The following is a 27840-nucleotide window of genomic DNA, read 5'->3' on the forward strand; positions in this document are numbered from 1 at the left end:
AGGGGAAGTCGAAAGGCAGAGGTTGGGTTCGAACCACGAACCTTCCGGTCGGTAAATCCGCGCTCCAACCACTTGAGCCATCTCGCCCCAGATCAGATCTTTGGAAGTTAGTAAATGATTATTTGGGTTTATTTGTCGAGGTAGTTGTTTAGCCCCGGAAGGGACAGGCGTATAGGTTGATCACATTTCCGCGCTCCACCACTTGAGCCATCTCGCCCCAGATCAGATCTTTGGAAGTTAGTAAATGATTATTTGGGTTTATTTGTCTAGGTAGTTGTTTAGCCACGGAAGGGACAGGCGGATAGGTTGATCACATTTCATCGTTCGATGGGTGTCCTTCTCCAGACTGCATCGTAACACAACTACTCGCAGTATGGAAGCTCACTTTTATTCGCCGGGCTGCTCACCATAAACATGCTAGCATGGTTGAACTTTTGGGAACTCAGTTGCAGCCGGTATAGCCCGCAGGATCATTGCAGAATTGAAGCCCGACAACCAAGACCAGGTGACAGCTTTAGGTTGGGATTTACGTACAACTTGGTGTTTAAATAGACTTTAAGACTGACTGGAACTCAGGAGCTACATCTATCTAATGAGGCGAGGCCGACACTGGGCTGTGGAGGAATCATCTACAACCGTATAAATAGTGCAATGCCACCTCAAGAAACAGCCTGATCATCAAAGCGCACATTAAACTCCCTGAAAAATACGTGGCTTTTGTTTATACGATGTATCAACAAAGGCCAAAGACCCCTCATGCCGCGTTCAATACGCTAGAGTACTTTAGGCGCCTCGATGAAACTGTTCAGTATCAGTCAATACTCCACTGACCAAACGGAGTGAAGATAATCATTTGAACATTTGATCACAATTCAGCCCGTCGACACACAAAAATCGACACAAACGTTACGGGTAAATATTCCCTTACCTGATGACGAGCAACAAGACGCGCATTTGGGAAATGCTCATCAACAAATCGAGTGACCGAGAGCACTGCTTCATCCATGGCATTCTGTCGAATGAGATTCAACTCCTCTGTCAAGCTGATAGTCGTGCTGTCGGTCATGCAGCCACCAACAAGCGATAAATTGGAAGAATCGGTCGGATGCTCAAATGAAGGAGCGACTTGCATGGTGAGACTGTAGCCCCGACCGAAGCGCGACTTCAAATGCTGACAAGTGCCCAAACATTTGAGACGCCCATTGACGACGATGCTCACACGGGAACAAAGCGCTTCGCATTCCTCCATACTATGGTGGCGAGCGTTAGAAAACAAGGGAGAGGAAAATTGAAAACGTGATTCTTGGCCACTGAGAAAACAAACTTATGAATACGGTGCAGTATCTAGATTGAAACAGATTGCTGAGATTCCTAAACGTTTTTTTGCCCGTGTCGAGGTTTATCACATGAATGTATAGCAACAGTTCCCAACCTTATGTCAAGGTATACTTTTATAATGGGGAACTCCTACCCCTCTAGTGAATTCGCCTCATCGGGACTGTTCAGGCAGGTACAGAAGTATGGGACAAGCGACGTTTCCGTTGAGTTTCATTCATTCATCTCTAGAATACGCATCCGCCAACCCGTTTTACCAGCTGCTGAATTTGACTTCGGGAGTGATTCCCGATCTAACCAGTTGCTAACTAACTCAGATGAGCAGCTGCCTACTGTCGAATAGTCAGGAGGTTTTGTGGGACCGGCAGCATACTTCATTGCCAAGTCACATACTGACTTCTTTTTGGTCAATTTCACCTTTAGTATGGCTGAGTTGTGAGGAAAATGATCTTACGATATGATGCGCATGTGTAACCGGTTCACACTGTGGAGTTTGCCTCGCTCCCTTCTTGAGGGTAGTTTGATTGCTCCGAAAGCCATTTGGCGTACCCCAAAATCATACCAGAGCAGCGCTCTGAAAGCACCAGTGACCAAACGCTCAAAGTTGTTGTTCTCCTTCTGCATACAAAGGCCATATCTCTGACCCATGAAATAGCATGAATTAAACTGTCGCAGAGCGCACGCCGCTCCTGAAAAGTAAAATGACTTACCGCCGGGGTCATAGATTTCTGAGTTAGTCAAAAGCAGCCGTGGCTTTCATTAGTTAGGAAGTGAATCCGTTTTCCGTCACTCCACCAGGGTTTAAATGAATTTATCTAACCACGTTGAATGACTGATCTGCACGCATGAGGTTTTCCACTGATCCTGTATAGTCTAAAAGTAGTGCTTACGTTTTGCAGGTGCAAAGCTNCATCTCTAGAATACGCATCCGCCAACCCGTTTTACCAGCTGCTGAATTTGACTTCGGGAGTGATTCCCGATCTAACCAGTTGCTAACTAACTCAGATGAGCAGCTGCCTACTGTCGAATAGTCAGGAGGTTTTGTGGGACCGGCAGCATACTTCATTGCCAAGTCACATACTGACTTCTTTTTGGTCAATTTCACCTTTAGTATGGCTGAGTTGTGAGGAAAATGATCTTACGATATGATGCGCATGTGTAACCGGTTCACACTGTGGAGTGTGCCTCGCTCCCTTATTGAGGGTAGTTTGATTGCTCCGAAAGCCATTTGGCGTACCCCAAAATCATACCAGAGCAGCGCTCTGAAAGCACCAGTGACCAAACGCTCAAAGTTGTTGTTCTCCTTCTGCATACAAAGGCCATATCTCTGACCCATGAAATAGCATGAATTAAACTGTTGCAGAGCATAAGCCGCTCCTGAAAAGTAAAATGACTCACCGCCGGGGTCACAGATTTCTGAGTTAGTCAAAAGCAGCCGTGGCTTTCATTAGTTAGGAAGTGAATCCGTTTACCGTCACTCCACCAGGGTTCAAATAAATTTAGCTAGCCACGTTGATTGACTGATCTGCAAGCATGAGGTTTTCCACTGATCCTGTACAGTCTAAAAGTAGTGCTTACGTTTTGCAGGTGCAAAGCTCAAACCAGACCACCATGTGACAGATATTTAGTTTATTTAAGATGGACTGCATTCCTGAGGGACTTGACTCAATAGGCGAAAAATCATCTGTGTGATACACGTGAGCAATAGTAGTCCAACACCTGTAGTGCCATAGGCATGAAGTGACGTTTCAAGTGGATATATAATAACAAAGTTAGGAAGGGATGGTAAAAGAGGGCAGTTCTGACTGATAGCAGTTGATGCGGTGAAGTGGAGTGAAGGCTTGCCATAAGAAAGTAGGCAACCAAAACGGTTGGTGCATGCTCTCTTCATAATGGGCAAAAAGATGAAACACCTTGAATCGTCAACAACTATCGGTTTCTGATGGTCGGCAGAGTCAAAAGCAGCCTTCGGATAAAAAAGACGACAGCCGTTGATTGTCAACATGGGTCCGTCACTTGTCTTAAGGCGACAGTACAGTGAATGCGCCTCCAACCCAGCTTGTTTCTCATAAATGTGACTCTCCTCGGTGATCCACAAACTTGGACAGCATGGTGCCATGAGCAACCTTAGGACGCCACGACTACCAGCCTGACGTCACGATGGTTTTCATAGTCCTTTTGAACATCGGAACTATGACGAATGCACTCCATTCAATCGGTATCCTGTCAATTTACACGGTTTGTGGAACGGTTGCCAAGGTTTTGCCATCTATCAAGAAAAGTACAGGATACAATCCACCCGAGTCATCTCGTGTTAAGATGAAGCCCCAAAATCTTGTGCTTTAGCTCTGTTATGGATGAAGCCTCGGTAGCAATATTCCGTTCAGGTTTCCAGATACAATCTCCTTCAAAATGTAGAGATCATCGCTCAAGACGATGTTTCTGCGGGTTAAATAAAAACTCCAAAACTCCGAACGATTCAAATATTCATGTGTGACGCGACGAAGCATCCAAAGTAACTTCCTCGTTAGGACAGCGAGGGAAAGGTCACAAACACAAGGGTGCTTGAGTTTTTGTGAGCACCTGGGTCCACATCCCTGACTGGATTGAGCTGTTCGCATTCTGTATCACATGGCAAGTGCACATCATGCTGCTCCAGGTGAAGATAGCATCACGTGTGCCTATTCTGAAAGAGCTGGCTACAAGTATGGGTAGACATTTAAAAGCTGGTCAAAAGTAGACAGCGGCAGCCATCGCTGCCGTTGTGTGCAGCAAAGAAGGAAACTAGGAAAGCCAATGACTTCCTAGAGCAGAACCAGGCCATCTGGGCGGAAGGATATTCATTTTTGGCCGTAGAAGGGAGCATCGCGTACTGTGTTAGCAATTGAGGAACTATGATACAACTTTGGCCTAAGAAGAAGCACGACATACCTGTGTGAACTGAGGACTAATGTGCGGCCTTGGCGACGACAACGAAGCAGCAGATTCCATACACATCTACGGGATACGGGGTCGACACCAGTGGTTGGCTCGTCCAGGCATACAATTGGCGTGCCACCAACCAAAGCCACTGCCACACTGACTTTACGTCGCTTCCCACCACTGTAGTGTGCCACTAGAACATTTGCATGGTGCGACAAGCGCATATCATGAAGAAGCTGGTTGACTTCGACGTTCACATAGCCTTCTGGTATACCACGCAATCGGGCGTACAGCTGTAACGTCTCACGACCGGTAAGGTAAGGTAGAAGGGCGTCAAACTGGGGACAGTAGCCCATGCATTGTTGAGCCTGTATTGGTAAATAAACATAAACATGAGAACACAAACACTGTCATCATTTGGTAGACTGGGTGAGGCAATCTGAAGGGCGGAAATTCAGGGTTTTGCATTCGAAACCACGCCTTCGAATGAGCCATATCACGCATCAATGAAACGATGACACAACTAAAACCGATAAAGATGACAAGATACGGTTTTATCGGCAACTGGTGACAGATAGCACGTCTAATCCGCTAGGCTAGCAAAACAGTATGATTGAATTCTTCCTACCGTTTGTGATTTGCTGGCATCAATTTATTCAACAAACGCACACTATGGGACACTGGTCACGTGAGACAATCTTCTTCCCAGTCACGTTTTGATCAGTAGCAATGTAGGTGGACAGGATAAACGAATCATACAACCAATTTAACGAGAACGGTAGTGAACCCAAGCAAACGCAATAGCAGAACTAACAGTAGAACACGACGTACAAACCATTGTCGGACGAGTATATCTACCCACAATGGCAGGACCAAGATCTGCTTCACGATAAGCCGAGCAAACCCCCCCCCCCACATTATTTTGCAACGGACTTGAATATGTGGTAGTTATTGAATACTGTTGGCCGCTCATTCCTCATAGCTTCATTGTATCACCGAGTTTGTTCTGTGTGAGATGGAGAGTCAATAGGAGGAGCAATCGTGGCAACATTTCGAAGCTTTTAGACTGACCATTTTGGCCCCGGTGCACGTGCGGCATGTTACTGGAAGACAAAGCTCTTGTTATGCGTGAACAAGGTAAAAACGGTTGCTCCCGCAGTGCGTTGCTCCTTTGGGCGTGCAGAGTCTCGCTGATAACTACCGAAAGGTTGAAACACACCTTGAAATGACAGCATACTCTACAACACATGTGCCATCAACGATACATGAAATTAGGTGGTTAGTGAGCGATGGTGAAGTATCAAATGAATCAAGTCGGACCAACAATCAAAATTCCAGCAGATGTTTTTAAAGCCGGAGGTCTACATCTCCCTGAGCTTCTCAAAAGTCCCCCACTTGCCACCGAACGACTGCAATCATTCGGCTCTGCATGCAAGGCACCAGTATCGCAGTTACAACGATCAGGTCACATCATCACGACTGGCTACGGTTGACTATTGATTCGATTTTCTTACCGTAACAGGCATAGTATAAGTGTGAAAGCAGTTGAAGGGTTGACAGGCCGACCCACTCATAACGATCAGTGCGTGCGTGCATTGTACGCCCACGTGATCTGCCCACTGGGCGGTTCGACCCAATGGTCGGATTTTGTGAACGTACGAGGGGTGTGACAGCTGATTTGCGCGCAATCGCCTGTTTCTGTTTACTTTCAGATCATGAATATAACACGTAAATCGGTCAGCGAAGGGGTTGGCGACTTACCTTTCGCAAATCTTTTTTCAGTTCAAATCCATTTACAAATATATCTCCTTCAGTCGGATCGAGATCGCCGGTCAGCATCCGAAAAGCTGTGGTTTTTCCAGCGCCGTTGACTCCCAGCAGACCAAAACATTCGGCGGGTAGTACGGCCAAGGTCAGACAGTCCACAGCAGGTTTTCGATGTGACTGTCGACCAGGAATAACGGGTCCATAGGTTTTTGTAACGTGACGGAGGACGAGACTGACAGTAAAATGGAGTAAGTTAAACAATCGTCTACCGAGTGAAATGTAGCTACAGAAAATATGAACGATCCGTTCGAAAAGTTACAAAGTCGCAATAAATAAAGAAACAGAAACGAGCGCCTTGCTCCTGAACACATTTTCTACAGAGCCATAGGCAAGTTGCGCAGTGAAACTCACCTAGTTTGATCTGTTAGACGACCCAGAGGCATGGATTCGATCAAATGACGATGCTGCCGCACGTCTTCATCCTCTAAGGCCAAAGTAGTTAACTCCGAGTTAGAAGAGGCCAAACTACAGCGTTTGGTACCCGCACACTTTCCACAGCCAAGCAGGATGCTGAGCATACGAGCACAGACTACAAGAGAACAGGTGAACCCTTTGAGATACGACCAAATCTATTTGTTTTAGTAGTAGATGTGAACACGGCTAAGAAAATGGAGAAAAGCTAACCGTTTTCACGGAATGCGGGTCACACTTCAACCAAATGTAACCAAGTTATTTGTTTCCCACTGCATTCCTGAACCTATGAATGTCCGGCCTTGAAACACCTATATCTTTGTGCAACTTGTAATGACGTCAGTAGTACGGCCCGTGACTACCAGTGTACAAACCATGGTTAGTTGCAGTGAATCAATGATTTTGTTCCGGACAGGAAGAGCCATCCCCCAAAAGCACATTGACAATGTCTCCCTGAACAGCGGAAGACGTTTGTGAATCAATGCTGACGAACAGGTGAATAACCGATCTCCTGTTTTTCATTACAGAGTTCCACGAAAAGGGGATATTCCGGAGAATTTTCAGTAAAGCCTGGGTCCTATTGCAGAAATAAGGATACTTGGGTAACCCGATAGGACATTAGTGCACCGAGTGAATGAACGTCAACTTCAAAAAAGGATGAAAACAACCACACGATCGATGTGGCAGTGGCAGAACGACGCGAAATTGGTGTGACGCTGTAAACAATCCATACACAAGAACTAGTAAAGAAGAAATGGTTATACAGGAACCCTTTTCTGCTCTAAGAAGCACATCCGAGGGCCGATTAGGCAAACCCCAGAGAAGCGTCCTTGGATGAAAAGAAAGCACATTTGGGGCAGCATGTAGTTGATACCGACGTAGGTATCTCTGATTCCATGTGTATGTGAAATGTTTTTAGAAAAGCTGTTCACGAGGACTGACGACAGTCTAACCGGCACGTAGCATCAATAAGCTGTCCCTTAGGCGTCATAAAGCCGAAAATAACGTCATCAATCGATTAGAATGTTCACCCCAAAAGCGAATGTATATAGCATACTGACTGACAACCCCCGCATGTACGTGCGAGCAACCAGGTGTACGTATACCGGTAGGGTATGACCCGAAAGCACTAAAACTACATCACAGGGAACACACCAGGAACAAAAGGGACAAAGTAGGCATGTGAGGTACTTTGAAATATATGGTAAGGCATGAAGATATAGTTATCAAGTGTTATTAAGTCGCATCAGGCGAGCAATAAAATTCTACAGTGCATACCATGAGGTTGGGGGGGAAGAAACGCATGTGATAGAGCAGTAAATTAAATCGGAGCGATAAAATTCATCGATAAAGTTCGGGAGGAACTTACTTGATCTCACCCACAGCTGTAGACGTTGTGCTGCCATGCTATCCAGGAATAAGACGAGGATATTGAAAAACAGACCTTGAAAGATTAACGCATACAGATTGAGACCGATTGCTCCGCGGTCGAAAGACAACTCGCGTACAGTCCAATAGGCGCAGAACGGTTTGCAGGTTTCTGTGAGAGAGTAAATTAAATCGGAGAGATAAAATTCATCGATAAAGTCCGGGAGGAACTCACTTGATCTCACCCACAGCTGTAGACGTTGTGCTGCCATGCTATCCAGGAATAAGACGAGGATATTGAAAAACAGACCTTGAAAGATTAACGCATACAGATTGAGACCGATTGCTCCGCGGTCGAAAGACAACTCGCGTACAGTCCAATAGGCGCAGAACGGTTTGCAGGTTTCTGTGAGAGAGGCAAAGGAACACTGGTTCAACTGGAAAGAATTCACCGAATACCGATTTGTCAAAACTCAATGAATCTCCTCAGGTATGTCACAGCGCTGATTGAAAGTGATTGACGAACTGCCCACCTAGTCTTGGTATCTCAACGGCTAACAGACCACCGGATGCCTACTAAATTGATTATCAACACGACTAGCATCAAATCCATATTTATCCGCAGTGCTGGGACAACAAGAAATGGCACTAGATCCGGAGTGAGTCGGATGTGCACCGAATGGTATCGCAGTATGGTGCATCATCTATAAACTGTTTAACAATGGTTCCAACTTACAAAGTTCATTAATCGTCCGCAAAAGATGGTCGAAAGGATTGCGCATTACCTGTGACAGTCCAACACATGCGTGTGTCCTATGCCGGAAGATGTTACATACCAACCCGGTTTGGTTAGGGCCGTTTTCCTTCAGTCACTGTCCAGCAAAACATGGGTTGTCTATGGAAATACACTCATTTCCAAATCAATTTGGTTATCACAAGAGATTCAAGTGAATCTCTCGTTTATTATGTTCTACCTGCGCCTACCTGATGAGCCCCAAGAAGGGCGAAACCGGACGTGGGCTGCCGAAGAGTTTTCAGCAATCTTGTGAGTAGTTTCCTTTATGAGAACTAAAAACTCACTTAAACAACAGGGCATCGTAGATTTCGTCAAGTGACAGAAGAATTCCATCTCCGGACTGTCGCAGAGGCGACGGAAAACGTAGTTGTCAAACACGATAAACAGACCATCGGAAACGCTGAATGTGGGTGACAGAATAATCCAAACGCGTTCCAGCGAGTAGGACAACGATTGCTGATGCACGGCGGGATGACAAAGGATTGCTACGGTTAGCAGACCGATCGCAGCTGGAAAAGGAAACGAAAAGGATATGAAACGGGGAGAAAAGAAAGACTAGTAAAGGAAGCCCGGACGAGTTGCCAAGCACAAAAATGGAGAGCGTACAATTCACCGGACTCCAGAAGGACAAGAAACGGCATCTCGACTGCACCCATTTAGGCCTCGGCTGCTTAGCAATACCTCAGCCTCGTGTTTCCCTCGGGTGGCACGACAGCTATTTATAGAAAAATCACTTGTATTGATCACTACGTGATTCGCGTAACTGTACCAAGGTATGTAACTCAGCCATACAGAAGGGAGTTGAAGTGATCCAGGTCTTACCACTCTCTGTAGAACACCTCAACTCAGAATGAATGCAGCAGCATCCTCGTGCATCAATCCGAGGGGGGGTGTAGACAGCGGGATGAGAGAAGACGTCTGTTCAGAATTTGAACAGAATGTGCCAAATAGTGATAGATGCTAGGAAAGGACATGTGAGTTATGCGGTGAGCGATCTTTCAGAGAAAAACAAAACCTAAGTGGCCATTACCACACGAGGATAACTTTGCTTGGCTCTTCATATATTTGTTCAAAGAAAACTGACAATTTTGCCAATGTTTCCACATGTTCAAAGCAGTTATCACAGGTGTACTTTCAGGATACTAAGTCCATTGCCTTGCACAACTGGGATGATAGATGGTATGCGATTTGAATTGTGTCTGCAAAACTCCGTTGCCTGGAGACAACTCATAACAGATAGCCTGATCCACATTAGTCTGTCTACAGTTTTCGGAACCAGTTATAAAAATCGGGCAATCCAACCGTGTTATACATATGAGCAAGGATAGTGAAAATACACGAAAGGTTTATTGCAAAATGTCTGTATGTATTTAGCGAGTACCAGGTGGTCAAGCCGAAGCTGGTTCATCTCCAAGAAATACAAGAAGCGATACATGAAACTCGGTTTGTCCACCTAGGGGATATCTATCGTTCAGCTGTAGCACCCTTCCGGTGCCTAGCTGCCATGTCACCAAAGGAGGCACGAGAGCTGGGATACTGCCAGGTCGCCCAAACCTAGACAGGGGAAGTCGAGTGGCAGAGGTCGGGTTCGAACCACAGACCTTCCGGTCAGTAAATTCGCCTCTAACTACTTGAGCCATCTAGATATCTATGAAGAACCTATATGCCTGATTACTATTTCTGAAGACATCATATCTGTCATGGCCATTCGATTGGAACTCTCATGGCCGGTCAATTACCACTGTTTGACACAACCTGTCAAGACGTTGAATATGGCTCAAAATCAGACGAGTCTTGTGCTGATGTTCGCATGGCACTACGTAACAATTTACTCGTAATGAAGACTTTTTAAAATGGAGTACGACTTGTGGATGAATATTTCCGGCCTCCCTCATTATACATAGCCAACAGCGTATTCTGTGTTCATTCGAGCTAATGCAACCTGTAATTTGGGTCTAGAATGCGTGCGACGCTTACAATGGGATGTTGCGGCTGTCTGCCAACTTGCACTGAAAAACAAAGTGTCCTTTTACACTAGAAAAAGGGTAAAGATCATTGGGGGCGAGATGTCTCAGTAGTTAGAGCGAGAATTTATTGACCAGAAGGTCCGTGGTTCGAACCCGACTTCTGCCTCTCGACTTCATCTGTCTAGCCTTAGGTAACCTGGCAGTATCCCAGCCCTCGTGCTTCCTTCGAGTGCCAAGACAGCTAGGCACCGAAAGGTTGTTACAGCTAAATGATTATCTCTTCTATTTTGAACATCATTGGGAAAATGAACGCGAATCAGCTAAGTGGCATCTCAAGTCACATAGCACCATAAAAAAGGTTATCATCAGAACCCAAAGGAACGATGGTAAGCGCGGAGGAATAGCAATGACTGCTGGTTGATGGGACCGTGGACCACTGCTCATTCGTTATGCATGTTAGGACGAATTTCCGCTGCTCTAAGTGACTTAACTAGAACGCATTGGTCTCGGACGATTGTAAGGTATTTGGGGAATGACTGACTACCAGTTGTTTGGATTGTATCCCTTCAAGAAAGTAACCTTTGTAAAGACGTAACCACGTTGAGAGGGTCCAATAAATTCATACGGCAAAAACTTGGTGCTGATCAAAAAGACTACTGAACCTTCATAGAGCAGTACCAAAAAACAACGCCATGCCAATCGTTGGTACTGAATTGCGTGAGTACAAGTCAACTATTCAATTAACACTGACATCCAGTTTTTCTTTAAAAAAAGAATTGGCCGTTCGTGCTCAATCCGCCTGTCTCGGTCCAGGCCACATTCACAGTGCGTTTACGAAAAAAGAGTAACATCAAACAATGGTTTGACTGGCTGTGCTGAGCTTTACCTCACTCAGGATGGCCACTTAAACGTAGAACGTAAATGTAGGTGCTAGTCGACCTATTTTCTTTTCTTATTCCGGTTATTTCATTCCTCAAGAGGATAATTCATTTTGCTGGAACGTTAAGGAATAAAAATCGTCTCGTTATTTCCTCAATTTCACTGAGATGACCACCACATCATATTTCCAACGGAGATAGGCTGAGATAGGCATTGCTGATGAGGAAGTTATTCCAACAAATCTATACATTGAAGAAAAAGATCCTGGAAACCATGTCCAGAAATCGTACTCACCACTGAACTCATTGTAGACGGTTATCCAAACCAGGCCGGATGTCGGAGATTTGAAAAAACGTGACAGTAAGTACATTTGGGGAAGTATAGCCCAGGCAAAGGCGAGCAGCAGCAGAGCGACCAGATATAGGCGACTGTGAGTGTCGAATTCCTCGAGATTGAAAATTGCAAAAGTAGCCACGATGGATGCACACACGGCAAGAAACGTAAGCATGTCCAGCAGGTAGTTCGACAACCAATAAGGGACTGTGAGTGAGGAAAAATAGTTTTGAACAAACATACAGGCATCCCAGAAACCACGGAGGCTATTTGGGAATCAGGATAGTTTCTTAGGTACAAGAAATCATTGATACTCGAATTGATAAAAACCTAAATTCATGGACGTCAAACGAAGGTTATTTCTGTGCAGCGGATGGCGAATTACACGAATTACGTGTGGCGGTTAGTAGGAAAACGGTGCAGTTTAAGCTGTCCGATCATGCCAAATGATACCTCACCGGAGCGAAAAGATGTACCTGGCGATTCGGACATTGAACCCGCCAGTTGGCATGGAACGCACACTGAGACGTCAAAAACTCAGCCAGACATTCAGACAGCACAAAATCGATTGTTTCCGAATGTAGTTAGACGAAATGGATTTAATCAGTGGGCTGAAGTCAGCTTCACCGTGCTAAGGACGGGATGCAGTCCCGTGAAAAAGGGACGAGGTACTGTTCGCGTGGCTAATCTACACTGGACGTGTAGAGACGATTAGACGAATAAGAATCCACGTGACATCCAAAACAATCAGTTCTGTTTTCTTGGTCTGGTGCGTTCCAGTACGAACAGACTAAACCCAATCAAACATGAATCGAATAACTATGGTGTTCATCGGACAAGATAAGTCAATGTCTGGGAACAATTAACTTACGGAGCTTGACTCCAGAAACAAATTGCAAATGTTTGGCATTCGTGGTGTACTCGTAGATAAGCGGTAGTGCAAACGTCGCGGCTAAATAGGACAATGCCAACAGCACATTCGAGACGAACGGAAACCCAGCTATCAATGTCATCAGCAGCCCATCAGTGGTGTTCAACCGCTTCGCTTGTTCGGACACGGTCCTCGGCAAAGGTTGGTTGAACGTCGAGATGCGAGGTGGGGTTTTGGTAATAACGGGCATGTTCGGACATTCGAACTAGATGCATGGGAAATGCAAAAATGTGTGAACTAACGCAAGATATGGAGTACATTGTCAGTAGTGCACGAAACTATGACCAAAGACCAAGAAGTTGAAGGCATATGAATCCACAAACAGCTTAATTAAACCTCAGACACCCGTTCTTACTTGTGTATTCATGGTTGCGTGGACTTTGGTATGCACATTGTATGATCCGAAGTAATACAGGTAAAAATACGAGAGGGAAGTCAAATTTGACGTCGTGTGCATACTTAAATTGGGCCTAAGAAACGCCACCAACCAGTAACTAATATGGTGTGTACAGGCTGAGGTTCGGCACCCTCAATACGCCACTTCGACTCGGAACGAAACGAGTCTGAGTGACGGTCAATTCGGGTTCAAAAAAATCGTTCAGCTGTAGTGCCCTTTCGGTCCCTAGCTGCCATGCCATACATAGGGGGCACCAGGCTGGGATACTGCCAGCTTGCCCAGGCCTAGATAGGGGAAGTCGAGAGGCAGAGATCGGGTTCGAACCACGGACCTTCCGGTCGGTAAGAGAGCACCAGAATTTTGGTTCGACGGGAAAGAGCTGAGAACGTTCCACCTGCTTGTGCGTTCTGGAGACTAAAACGTGCTATGATATGCTATATGATAGAAGTCGAATGTCAAGGAGAGACCCATAAGAAGGACTTCGTTTCAAGTAAATTAATCTGCGTATGTTGAACCCCAGTTGGAAAAACCAACCAAAATGCAATTCTCTGCATTAATGCCAGTCTTGCCCAGGAAAACCTGTTCACTCTGAGACCAAACCATTATACGTTGGGCCAAACACTAATTGTTTTCACGCCTTTCTTCAGAGATGAAGGCACAGCGCATATTCTGAAAATTGCTATAATCTGAAGGGAATCGGAACGGAATCCAAGGAGAATATTCTCTCCGGTGAACAGAACAGATCTAAATGGATAAGAAAGGCTTATCAGCTGGTTAAAGAGCGAGGAACGCCATGAAACGGTAAATCTAAGGTCAACATCACATCGTGATAGTTCAGTAAAAGGAAAACCAGATCACAGTTCTCTTCCTCCCAATAGGTATGCATTTAATGTATATGATAATAATAATATTATAATATAATATATGTGACCCGATCACAGGATGGCGGATGAGAGATATCTATCAAGGTAAATTAGAGAGAACTAAGAATTAAGTTGTCCGGGACAAGTTTTCACCCTTTGAAGTAGCTGCAATCGGTGACCGGTGGAGACCTAGGCATAGTCGATTGTGTGAGAAAAGGGAAATGACGGAGCGGCAACCTGAGTGTGGGCTTACAGAGTTGAAGCACCCCTATACTTTCAGATTTCATAGCTTGGTCAGAATTGGATGTTCATTCTAATTAGTTTGGCCACGATTCCTAGGAAGCTACGCCCTAAACCACCGGCCGAGAAAGTCCTGCTTGGTGATTTCCAGCAAAAACAGGGACCTGATTCATGGTTCACTTCAACTCAGTTTATCAGTTAAAAGCAACATTCAGGTCAAGAAAAACAACAAATTTAAGGCGACACGGCTCAAGAACTTGTCTTAAGCTAAAGATACGTTCGATGCATCCTCGGCCCAGGCGAGGCTCAACTTGATTCTCAATAATCGGTTTCCCCCGATTATCGATCAATCTGCGCCAAAACGATAACAGAGAGCACCTTGGATGTCACGGCTACAATGGTTTTCGCATGACATTCTCGCGCTCCCTTTTGAAGGCTAGAATTGTTGTCGAGGCACCCCATTCCAATGGTATTCCAGTTTGTCACAAATCTTCCGCACTAGGATCGTCACTGTTTGCCAAAGCTTCACCACCTTCTTTGAAAAGTGCAGAGTTACACATTCATTTGGAAGTAAGTATGGCTCCCTACTATTCTATTTGATAAAGCTGGTGCGCAAAACATACAACCGTGTTTACAAAGTGCCTTATGAGGATGTGAGCTGATGCGGCATTCTGACAACGCTGCTGATCCGCCAGACGTGTGACGTAGAAGTGCACTAAACCTATAGAGCCAAGTGCTTGGCGTTTCTGCGTCTTGCTATGCAGATGAGGCCATCAACTAAATGACACTCTTACACTTCCGAACTACCGTATTCAATCCTATTAATGGTGATCAATCCAGATGCGATTTGTAGCGACGGATCAGGATTGATTTCAGGGTGTATGAAAATAAGTCTGCTCGAACTTACTTTGGGTAGCCTAGTACGTGGATAGAGGATACAGCTGAATTTCAAATGACAAACACATAAACAGTAAACGCCCGTAAAAAAAAAGCAAACCAGAAATGAGCAAACTGATTCAGTGGGCAACTAGATGGAGACCTACACCACTCATGCCTGTTGAATGCGCGAACTTAGCTATGCATCGAAAGGGCGCAACACAAGAAAACCACATGCAGTTGACAGTTTCCAAGAATTAAAAACAACGAAAGACATACTGGGTGCTCCGATGAGCGATTAGAAAGTAGCCGCAAAACAGCATTACTCAATGCGTTCAATGCAACAGGCGCAGAGTGGAAAGATTCACCCTGGAAATAGCCACGTAACGAGATGGAAGATGTATCGTTGTTCTCGTGTTGTGAGGACTGAACTACCAGACCAATGATATACTTGGCACGATATTCGAAGACTTTTGCCTCACCGGTTTCTGCAAGTAAATCCTCCTGGGGAAACAAAGCGCGAAAAACCGGTCAGTTTAGTCAAATAAAACAGCTTATAATCAAGATACTGGATAGCGGACAGCATCACGTGGTTAGTTATACTGACCACGGGGAACATGTCGCTTGATCAATAAGACACACGACAAATATACTAGTCCATCAAAACGGTGCCAGATTTACCTACAGTGAGAGCACCAGAATTTTGGTTCGACGGGAAAGAGCTGAGAACGTTCCACCTGCTTGTGCGTTCTGGAGACTAAAACGTGCTATGATATGCTATATGATAGAAGTCGAATGTCAAGGAGAGTAAAAGTGGTGCATCAAACAAATTATAGGTCCAATTAATCGGAATTTGTGCCCAAAAGTCTCACTTAGACCACCGATCATTCGTACGGCCTCCATTTCTGTCTGCCGCCCATCTTCAACAAAGGTTCCAAGAACCTTTAATCTGGTACAACTGCACACCAATGGATCGGAGTATAATAGTACACAACGTATGAGGAAACTTCGTCGTAAAAAGCGAAACTCTCTACAACCTTACCCAAAATCAAGTCATCGTCACGTGCTTGCCGGCAGAGAACTGGTTGTGGCGAAAGCTGACGTCTAACAAAACAAATACAACTCACCTCGTACGTTTGTGCAGGCACCATCCGACGAGTGCGAACCTGACTGGTATCAAATTGGGAGTTGTAAGCCCACAGCATCTGCTCGGATATTGAGGCGGAAGCGTCTGAGGACGTATCATTCGCCTCATTGGCGAATGTCACAATCAATCCACTACCGTACGGGAGAGATATCTATCAAGGTAAATTAGAGGGAACTAAGAATTAAGTTGTCCGGGACAAGTTTTCACCCTTTGAAGTAGCTGCAATCGGTGACCGGTGGAGACCTAGGCATAGTCGATTGTGTGAGAAAAGGGAAATGACGGAGCGGCAACCTGAGTGTGGGCTTACAGAGTTGAAGCACCCCTATACTTTCAGATTTCATAGCTTGGTCAGAATTGGATGTTCATTCTAATTAGTTTGGCCACGATTCCTAGGAAGCTACGCCCTAAACCACCGGCCGAGAAAGTCCTGCTTGGTGATTTCCAGCAAGCAAAAACAGGGACCTGATTCATGGTTCACTTCAGCTCAGTTTATCAGTTAAAAGCAACATTCAGGTCAAGAAAAACGACAAATTTAAGGCGTGACACTGCTCAAGAACTTGTCTTAAGCTAAAGATACGTTCGATGCATCCTCGGCCCAGGCGAGGCTCAACTTGATTCTCAAGAATCGGTTTCCCCCGATTATCGATCAATCTGCGCCAAAACGATAACAGAGAGCACCTTGGATGTCACGGCTACAATGGTTTTCGCATGACATTCTCGCGCTCCCTTTTGAAGGCTAGAATTGTTGTCGAGGCACCCCATTCCAATGGTATTCCAGTTTGTCACAAATCTTCCGCACTAGGATCGTCACTGTTTGCCAAAGCTTCACCACCTTCTTTGAAAAGTGCAGAGTTACACATTCATTTGGAAGTAAGTATGGCTCCCTACTATTCTATTTGATAAAGCTGGTGCGCAAAACATACAACCGTGTTTACAAAGTGCCTTATGAGGATGTGAGCTGATGCGGCATTCTGACAACGCTGCTGATCCGCCAGACGTGTGACGTAGAAGTGCACTAAACCTATAGAGCCAAGTGCTTGGCGTTTCTGCGTCTTGCTATGCAGATGAGGCCATCAACTAAATGACACTCTTACACTTCCGAACTACCGTATTCAATCCTATTAATGGTGATCAATCCAGATGCGATTTGTAGCGACGGATCAGGATTGATTTCAGGGTGTATGAAAATAAGTCTGCTCGAACTTACTTTGGGTAGCCTAGTACGTGGATAGATGATACAGCTGAATTTCAAATGACAAACACATTAACAGTAAACGCCCGTAAAAAAAAAGCAAACCAGAAATGAGCAAACTGATTCAGTGGGCAACTAGATGGAGACCTACACCACTCATGCCTGTTGAATGCGCGAACTTAGCTATGCATCGAAAGGGCGCAACACAAGAAAACCACATGCAGTTGACAGTTTCCAAGAATTAAAAACAACGAAAGACATACTGGGTGCTCCGATGAGCGATTAGAAAGTAGCCGCAAAACAGCATTACTCAATGCGTTCAATGCAACAGGCGCAGAGTGGAAAGATTCACCCTGGAAATAGCCACGTAACGAGATGGAAGATGTATCGTTGTTCTCGTGTTGTGAGGACTGAACTACCAGACCAATGATATACTTGGCACGATATTCGAAGACTTTTGCCTCACCGGTTTCTGCAAGTAAATCCTCCTGGGGAAACAAAGCGCGAAAAACCGGTCAGTTTAGTCAAATAAAACAGCTTATAATCAAGATACTGGATAGCGGACAGCATCACGTGGTTAGTTATACTGACCACGGGGAACATGTCGCTTGATCAATAAGACACACGACAAATATACTAGTCCATCAAAACGGTGCCAGATTTACCTACGGTGAGAGCACCAGAATTTTGGTTCGACGGGAAAGAGCTGAGGACGTTCCACCTGCTTGCGCGTTCTGGAGACTAAAACGTGCTATGCATTATATGATAGAAGTCGAATGTCAAGGAGAGTAAAAGTGGTGCATCAAACAAATTATAGGTCCAATTAATCGGAATTTGTGCCCAAAAGTCTCACTTAGACCACCGATCATTCGTACGGCCTCCATTTCTGTCTGCCGCCCATCTTCAACAAAGGTTCCAAGAACCTTTAATCTGGTACAACTGCACACCAATGGATCGGAGTATAATAGTACACAACGTATGAGGAAACTTCGTCGTAAAAAGCGAAACTCTCTACAACCTTACCCAAAATCAAGTCATCGTCACGTGCTTGCCGGCAGAGAACTGGTTGTGGCGAAAGCTGACGTCTAACAAATCAAATACAACTCACCTCGTACGTTTGTGCCGGCACCATACGACGAGTGCGAACCTGACCGGTATCAAATTGGGAGTTGTAAGCCCACAGCATCTGCTCGGATATTGAGGCGGAAGCGTCTGAGGACGTATCATTCGCCTCATTGGCGAATGTCACAATCAATCCACTACCGTACGGTGCTAGTGAGAGTGCTAGACAGGGATCATCCGAATGTGTCATGGTCGTAAGATGACGGAAGATGAACAATGCAATCAGGCATAGAGTGAAGGGAATGCAGAACTGGCTAAGTATGACCACGGGATGACGTAGCATATAGATGCAACGTTTGGTGAGCAACGCGGAAAGTTGTTGCCAGAATAGGGCAGCCCCAAAGTGCCGGAACTCTTGAACGTCTGTATCTGTGAAAGATTAGTGAAATAAGATGACGATAGGCTTCGTATAACTGAAAACAAGGAATAAAATTGGGCAGTTTAAGGTTTTTCGTCAGGGGAAACCACACAGAAGCGTATTGGTGTTAGTCTCCGTAGAAGCATAATCGGGAGCTACATCTTCTTTCAAATTAACACCCGTATGCTTATCGCCAGGGTAGTGGAGGATTCATACCACGAAAACAAGTGACTGTAGAGCTATAAATACTCTGACCGTCAACTGCAATTTCATCTGATCTTAAATACCCCCATCTGTTACGCGCACTGATAGGATGGAAGTGACGCAGTAATGCACGAAGCGGACAGAGAACTAGAGTACATATATTGAGAGGAAAGAAAATATAACTTAGTGAACATAGCGCCCAAACTGCATGTACAGTTATTCCGTCTAAAAGATTATGCTTCAGAAGGGGCAATTTCTGATTGGCCGGTTGATGCACATCTCAAAGACGAAGCCATCCAAAAAGTGACTACTTTCAGCCCGGGTCTATAGTCTATCAAAAGGGCAACAAACATAGAATCACCTTCGGTTTCTCAAAAGTGTATCATTCTACAAATATTCTGAAATGAAGTTCCAAGGTCTCGCGTTCTTGTGAAAACTCAGAAACGAAATGCACAGTGGCAACTGCCAGAAGAATATCACCAACTACCATCTGGTTTTGTTATCATTGAAAGGAAGAAGGCCTTCGCTGCGGAGTTACAGACTATTGGACAGGGAAGCAAAACTCTCATTTGCATTTTATTTACAAAAACTGGACATCCATCTTCTCCTGAATGCGTCTTCTTAAAAGTTCGTGGATATTCATTGACTTCAATCATTCATTGCTCAAACCCAAGCAAATGCTACAAAACGACTCCAAAAATTCCGCAACAGATCTCCCTTTTCAAGAGACGCAAAGCGAATTTACAAGAACAAAACATACTAGTCGCATGCCTCCCCGTCAGTAGTATCGCCGTTACACCATAACCCGCAGGTCCCAAAAACCGACAAAGGACGCGTTACGAACTCGACTCCGTGACAAACCCTTTACCCAATTAACTAGTGAATATTTGACTTCTTTGCATGAGGGATTGATCCCACTAAGAAAAGGAGTTCGACTTTTGATAGCTAGAACGAACAGGAACGGAGACCTCTGAAGGGAAAATCGAGCTGGTTATTTTTCACCTGGTTACGGAGAGAGAACCTACTGACTGGACCAAGAAAGCAAACAGATGCTGACATCTTAGCTTTCAAATTAGCTGATCTCTCCATTTGCAGATGGTCATGGGATATTCAGAGCTTGATCGCAACAATCTCTCGTCACCATATCGTACCCGTTACTCGTGAGTAGTTGTGGCATCTGTCGAAAGCATAGCTACATTACTCTTGTTCGAATATTCTGATTCTCTCGCCCATTGAGCTGGACTAAGCAGGGGTTACACTGGAGCAGACGAAATGATCAAAGGATAGTAGTGAGGCTAAGAAACGCCCCGCCCTACTCCATTTGCGACACTGTTCTTGTTTTTTAACATGCCATCGATAAGTTTGATTAGGATACTTGCAAGCCCTTTGCAGCATCACAGTTATCCACCTAGTTTCAGTACGTGCGACGCCAACGATCGGTGCTGCTAGTTGGACTAACACTATTCTGTGCAATTTTGTGGGATCGTATCGGATGTTAAGGGCTCATCGAAAGCTTGCGGAAAGACGAACAGCCCCCCTCCTTGACAGGCTACTCGAAAGAGTGGATTCGAAATAGCTCGGTGCTCAGTAAGGCAGAACACACTGAAAGGAAGACCCGTGGACCGAGACCAACCTCTGTATCTCGACTGCTCCTCTCTAGGCTTTGGCATCTGGCAGCATCTCGACCCTCGTGCTTCTGTCGACTGGCATGACAGCTATGCACCAAAAAGGTGTTGCAGCTGAACGATTAATTATTTTCGCTAAAAAAAGGGGAATTGATTTCCACAACTGCGACACAGAAAACAGTGATGACTGAGTTCTGCAAAAAGATACATACGTATCCGGTTTGGTAGCTGGCAAGGATGCGATTTCGCAAGGAGGGCTTTGGTGTCTTGATGCGTGTGAGGAGACCTTGTTAAGGGGTCGTCATGTTTACTCGGTCAATCTAGCTTTCTCGATTATCAAGACATTCAAATGAGGATAACTGCGACGGTGCTGTCATAGGGAGGTTAAAACACAGTTGATCACATTCATATGATACATCGTGTCAAGACCATGAAAGTCCCGATGAAAAGCGAGTTACCTGAAAAAGCACCATAGGCTTGGTGCACGGAAACTGTTGGAAAGTCAGTGAGAGTACTACCAGTTTCGCTTTGACATGATGAAAACGGATGTGCAGACTCCTTGTCTTGAAAATCTCGCTCACTGACCCTGCAAGGTAGAATATAAGTGAGAGTAGTAAGAAAAAAGAGTAAAGTGAAATGGTGAAGATTCTGATGTTGACGAAACACAATACTCACCGCAAAAACACTTCTTCCATAGTCGTCACAGATACACCGAAACTTTGGATGCCCAACTGCGCCTTGTTTGTCTCCAGATTTGAGAAAAGGGGCGAGAATGTATCAACGGCTTCCAAAGGCAGCAGAAATTTCAGTTCGTCGCCCTGATCACTACGTATTTGCGCTCCTTTGACGTGCTGCTGTACCTGAGATAGGAGATAACTAGACTCGGTGTCTGTTGATTTCATTATAGTCAACAAGTACCCGGCACCTGGAAAGAAAAGTGGCGGATAGTGTGTGGCGTTAAGCACTAGGATAAAACCACGGTAAAACGTAGTATTCAAAGGGAATAAGGAAAGGGGCACGAAAAAAGTAAAGCAAGGAAGATAGAAAGTGTTCAAAGGTTTCCATGTCCCACGGGAAAATGCGCTCAAAGTGGAATAAGACGAAAGAAGTCAACGAAAACAGAAAATGCTCTTGTGATACAATCTGTTCTATCGACGGTTAGTGCGTAACGAAACGAACCTTTGACATGAACATTGAATTGGATAAAATACGCCATGAAACAGAAACCGGTTTCATTGGCTCCGAAACTGAGCCACACAGGTCGGCACAGGGCAGACGCGGCTATACCAAGACACCTATTGTGCTCAGGTTGGACAGAATGGAAAAGTGGCCAAGGGAAAACAGTAAGCTGTTCGTGAGAAGAGTGAACCAAACACAAACGCTGTTCGTGAGAAGAGTGAACCAAACACAAACGCTGACCATGAAAATAATTAGACAACAGATGAAATAGGAGATGAGGGAAATCTTGGTCTCGGCCTGACTCAGTCTGAATCAACGCCGGTAGATTCAATGACTTGTGGAATTTTTGACCGACTGATTTCCAATGAAACGACGTTCGACCCAAAGGAACTTACGACGGAAAATAGTTCTGGCCTCGACGAAGCAAGGCTTCGGCACCTCTACGGGGAAAGTGTGCGAAATGGCCACTTTGACGAAATAATAATAATAATAATAATAATAATAATAATAATAATAACCGATCAGCCGTAACATTCTTTCGGTGCATAGCTGCCACGTAAGCGGACTGAGACATTGCTAAGAGCAGGCGAAATATTGGGGTTGGGTTGGAACCACGGACCCTCCGATCAGTAAGCTCGCGCGTTAATCACTAAGTCATGTCAAGCTCAATATCTAAATGGTCGGTAATAATAGGATACAACCATCGACTACTGGTACCCACAACAGACACAACATTGCACCTACTGCGATACGTTTCTATGGGACATGGTTCGCATGGTCGTGAGCGCAGTATCATTGGGTAGTAAATCACCTAAAATGAAAGGAGAGCTACCGGCCACTGATTTCGGGGGAAATCCATGTGTTGAGAGGCTTTAATCCACAAACTGTGTCAACAAAAAAGGCATGACAGTCAACCGAATCACGTTTATAGCAATCACGTGAATACGGTCACAAAAGTCATCTTTCAGCGAATGGCCGTCTTTTGGAAGCACCAACTGAAAGAATCCCATTGGGTCCGATTCCGGATAGTATTCGGCGAGATATCCTGGGGAAAGCGACTTGAGGACTCCGTCACCAGGTTATCTGAGTAAAGCTTCCTGTGGCATGCCCAAAGGATGGTTGCTGAAACGTTCGATTAACTCGACAATCGCACACGGCCATTACTTCAACCCAGTAGTAAGTTATACCACCAGGCTGTCTATATTCTAACTGGGGATAAATTGCTCTCCAGTTATTCATGCATCGTTTACCATAGCATTCTAGTTTTCTGTGATATATATATATATATATATATAGCAAAATAGAAACGCTAAAGCCCGATGAAGTGTCGTAACTCCCGTAGATCAATGCACATCATGTTAACTGATTAGAACATCCTATTATCTGTCGTCTTCTTCGATTTTACATCCATCCCACGTAGAACAAACCGACAGGTTCGTGGTAACTAACACAAGGTTGCTTTCCAAATGTCGTGACACTTCCATTGTGCTCTCGCTGTTGACATCAAGCAATGTTCATAGCATTGGAAGTACACAAAAACGGTTGCTTACAATTCCGATTCCCCAAGGAGCTGGCAATTTTCGATTATCAATTTATCAGCAAACAGAAAAATCGTTCAGCTGTAGCACCCTGCCACCAGAAGAGAGCACGAGGGCTGAGAGGAAGCCGAGAGGCAGAGGTCGGGTTCGATCGAACCACCTTCCGGTCGGTGAATTAGCGCTCTAACCACTGAGTCATCTCGCCCCACAGATAACACAGCTATTGCGGATGCACAGAGCTCAGTGCAATAGGGTAACTTCAAGACTGTAGTGGTCATTTGGATGTACAATCCAGATGATGTGGAAATCAAGGTCTTCCACGTTGTGCTATGCTCAACCCCAATGAAAAGGGATTGTTTCTTGACGTAGCAGCACGGTTTTGTGAGACTCGCCGTCCGGCCTTGGAAGGACTCGATGAAACGGAGTAACACACGGTTGTCCCCGTCATTCAGTGGCTATTTCCCACATAAACGTAAGAAAGTCTTCGTCGTTTTATCTACTCGGCCGGAGTCCCAATGTGGTTACCGTGCCCTCAGAGAAAAATAGAGGATGTCCCCCCCAAAAAAGTACTCACAAATGCTATTGAGAGTAGATTGTTCAACGACAAAGCTTATTTGCACTGCGCCTATCGCTTATGGATGCATCTAATCAAAAAGAACAGCAGACAGAAAAATGCGTGTTTGGATAGTTCAGATGGAAACTTGTATCCAAGCTAGAGTAGATTGGGTAGTGTTAGTAGTAGTGGGCAGAAGACAAACAAATGATTCCGTTTCAGGAAAAATCAGCTGACGAGCAACAATCATCTGGAAGGTGGATGGTGGACCTGATTAAGTGCGAGCACAGAAAACAAACAGGAAAACGGCAAAACGTCCCTTCTACCAAATGTGGCGCATGATGGAATGGGTAGTTTTAGATACAACCAAGGAAACAATCTCGGTACCGGCACAAAATCCATTTCAGCCTCATCAACTCACCGTATTTGGCTTTCAAAAATAACGGTGAACCAAAGCACCGTAGTTTGCCAGCAGACATGATTGCAATCCTATCACCTAGGTGATCTGCCTCATCCATATAGTGAGTGGTGACCAATAGGGTTCGTGCAGCGCGTTGGGCCTGTAGAATCGCCCATACTTGACGACGGGCTTCTGGGTCAAGGCCCGATGTTGGTTCGTCCAGAATGACAACCTGAACGACGAAATGGAGCGGGGTTAGTCCACGCAAGTAGTTGCTCGAATAAGAGTTGTACGACGGCGAGGTCGGAAAGGAGGGAGGAATCAAAGACGAATTGACCCAGCCGAATTTGGATCTAGTTCAGTTTACCACAGGAATGCCAAATATTGAACTGCGACGCGTAACATCACAAACGTATCGTAGCACGTGACATGTACGCGGGGTCGTGAGGTCCATTACCACACAGGCCTGGTGAATAATCCCTTACTCAATGAGTATTACTATTATTATTACTAATGAAGGTCCTTTTCGTAATTCAATGACAATCGGCCGATTTTGGGCAAATTTCATGCTGGGACTTTAGAATGGTTCACACAGTGTTTATTCCATGCAGGCAGTGAATGTCACAGGTTTGTTGCCGGTGGAGAAGTGTACTCAGAACGTGGTGTAAAATAAACTACAATCACCAAAAATAAATCAACAAATTCTTGTCAAAAAAAATAGATGGAGGATACCCACCGAGCCTTAACTTTGGGCTGAAACTTCTCACTACATTTGTGTCAACATATCCAGACAAATTCGGCTCGCGGATGTGCCGTAACACACTCACCTTTGAGTCGCCTATGAGCGCCATACCTATGGATAGTCGACGTCGCATCCCGCCAGAAAGGGCCACGGTGTAGGCATGACGTTTGTGTGTCAAGTGAGTTTGATGAAGTATGTTTGTTACCTGTTCGTCCAGCGCCCTGCCATGAAAACCTTTGAGCTGTTGGAGGAAATGGTTGAACAAATCCAGGGGTTAGATTCTCACAGATAAAAAAACAATTATTCATAGCTACGGATCAGTAACTCATCGAAGCGTGCGCATAATGCCAGACAAATCGGACTGTGACCAGTATCAGTAAACATGGGTATGTTTGACTTCGATCCAGTTCAGCAAACAATACACAGTTAGCCATACGAGCAAACGCGATAGACAGTGAGTGTGGTTGTACAATTAAAATAGTGAGGAACCCCGCAACAAACACATGTCCCTAATTACCGGACCATGAACTGTTTCGCATCGTACTCAGTGAGCTCGGCTGCAGATAAGCAAGCAATCGAAGTTCGAAAGTACCAAAAACACAAAATCGTCAGTGCCGTTGGTTTATTTACTACCACGTTACATAATCAACCCGACAAAACTAGCTGACGTATACATATGAATGTATTCAGCATCACCAGAATCGCCATCAACACAACTTTTGTCTCGTTTCAAATGGATGCAACCACCGGAATTGACAAGGAACTTTGTTTGACACTGCGAATAATGCACTACGTTTATAGAACATTTGAGGAACTTTAATCCAATGAGCAAATCTTCCTTTCCAGCTTCCCTGTTCGTTGAAACATACATTGATAGAATGTACTGTAGTGCCAGGTGGCTGGTCGTCTGTTCCGCCATGATTGGCAATCGACTTGCAGATGTTTCGTCACCGGTTGAGAAGACACCACCAGTGCGCGGTGGGCTGGGTAGCTCCCTTCTTTGTGCACTGTGCATTGATGGTGAATGGACTCTAACTAACTCATTAACATTCTAAAACAGGTCTATATGATATGTATGGAGTACTGGTGAATAAGTACGCTGTAGGTTTCGGGTTGATCAGTGAGACCGAGAGGAATTCGAGTGGACACAGGCACCTTGTTATTCATTGAAAAAGTTTAGAATTTGCCATGAAAAACGAAGGTTCCTTGAAACACTGACACATCACCTCAAACAGTGCAACTCGCATTGTCACCGAGGGGGTTGGTCAGGCCTTATACAAACCAACAATGATATGAGCATAGTTCATTGAAGTTGACTTGCTGGATGATGTAAACTTCGCACTCCAACAGTTGAACCGGCCACTTTTGCAACGCACGAACGACGATCAGTAGCCAAGTCCATACACAGGGTTAGAAAGTTTGGGATCGCAATGCCGAACTCCGTGGACAAAAAGTCCCAGCTGTTGTGTACTTCTAGGTTCCCCCTGAATTCCCAGACATCAGAGCGAGGCGGTGGTGACATTGCGAGCCTGGACAATGCGTAAACGGGCTTACACAAAACGTTTCCGAATCACCAAACACGTCGACCGACGACGGTTTCCTGGAGGTGCATGATATCAGGTCAGCGTCACCTGACAGTTACCGGGTGATTGCCCGGAAATACGTCGCACACTTGATGGAATATCTGGAGTCAGCGTAGGTAATCAACTCAAATGGGCCAGGTTTAAAGACCACACACTGAAGTGAAACGGTCCGCAACAAAGCACAGTCGAAGCTTCGAATAATCTCCCGTATACGGCTTTGTTCGATATCATCTAGCTGTCCTATCGTTGTCTAAGTGGAGAGTGATTTATTTCTTCGCTTGACTATTCAAACGAATGACAGACCCTATGTTTTTTGGAAGAACAGACTTGGAAGATCACTAAAGAACCGCAGATCGTGTCGAGGGGCAAAAAGTGGTAACTAGGCAGGGTCAGATCCAATGTTTATCCACACAAGATGGGATCACCACCCAACAACACGCCTAGGGCGCACAACACTCACTTGCTCAAAAACGATTGGCATCATTGGCCCAGACAAAGACGACATCCGTGTTGAGCTTTATAGCACACTGCATCCCAGCGCCTCTTGACCCACTTCACCAGCTGTGTTCTGCTTGAAGACCGGAAGCATTTCCAGACGACTGGAGTACCCCGATCTTAGTGTATTCCCAAAGGAGGCAATAAGGCGATCTGTGATACATACTGGAACACTAACCTATCAGCAACTGTCGCGAATACAGCCCGACCGCTTCTGCCAAGCAGCTGTGAAACTAAAAATCTCACACATCCGTCCTAAGCAAGCAGGTTTCTGTCCTCGTAGGAGATGCACTGATAATATATGCATGCTGTAGCGAATTGTAAGACACCTATGGAGATTCAAAAACACATGGGTCTCTGTCATGAGGCGCTGTGGAGCACAATATCGAATCAGAGGGCTCCAGTTAAGCTGGGGCGTCCGATTATATCCTGTAAATAGCTGTAGCCATCTGACTCAGACCACAGTAAGACCTCACCCAGCCGTAGAGTTGCACTGGATGCTGACGCGAGCGATTCTGTGTACCTACAACAGCCCAGACCACAGTGGCTCGGATCGG

The 27840-nt window shown here is 45.2% G+C and overlaps 1 protein-coding gene across 1 annotated transcript in view; it reads right to left on the reverse strand.

Moving 5' to 3' along the window:
- Positions 1 to 27840, reverse strand: part of T265_10271 (hypothetical protein) — a gene marked incomplete at both ends in the record, with an annotated part of 57974 nt that overhangs the window by 4616 nt on the left and 25518 nt on the right. The window contains 18 exons of the mRNA XM_009176591.1: positions 929 to 1250; positions 4267 to 4625; positions 6019 to 6256; positions 6436 to 6613; positions 7865 to 8035; positions 8099 to 8269; positions 8944 to 9168; positions 11800 to 12045; positions 12710 to 12974; positions 13342 to 13590; positions 15425 to 15649; positions 16273 to 16395; positions 17748 to 17972; positions 18593 to 18975; positions 21252 to 21379; positions 21469 to 21718; positions 24485 to 24695; positions 25291 to 25446. Coding sequence (XP_009174855.1) covers positions 929 to 1250; positions 4267 to 4625; positions 6019 to 6256; positions 6436 to 6613; positions 7865 to 8035; positions 8099 to 8269; positions 8944 to 9168; positions 11800 to 12045; positions 12710 to 12974; positions 13342 to 13590; positions 15425 to 15649; positions 16273 to 16395; positions 17748 to 17972; positions 18593 to 18975; positions 21252 to 21379; positions 21469 to 21718; positions 24485 to 24695; positions 25291 to 25446 — 4125 coding nt within the window. The remainder of the gene's footprint in view (positions 1 to 928; positions 1251 to 4266; positions 4626 to 6018; positions 6257 to 6435; positions 6614 to 7864; positions 8036 to 8098; positions 8270 to 8943; positions 9169 to 11799; positions 12046 to 12709; positions 12975 to 13341; positions 13591 to 15424; positions 15650 to 16272; positions 16396 to 17747; positions 17973 to 18592; positions 18976 to 21251; positions 21380 to 21468; positions 21719 to 24484; positions 24696 to 25290; positions 25447 to 27840) is intronic.

This window comes from Opisthorchis viverrini, assembly GCF_000715545.1.
Source record: "Opisthorchis viverrini unplaced genomic scaffold opera_v5_352, whole genome shotgun sequence".
NCBI classification, from domain to species: domain Eukaryota; kingdom Metazoa; phylum Platyhelminthes; class Trematoda; order Opisthorchiida; family Opisthorchiidae; genus Opisthorchis; species Opisthorchis viverrini.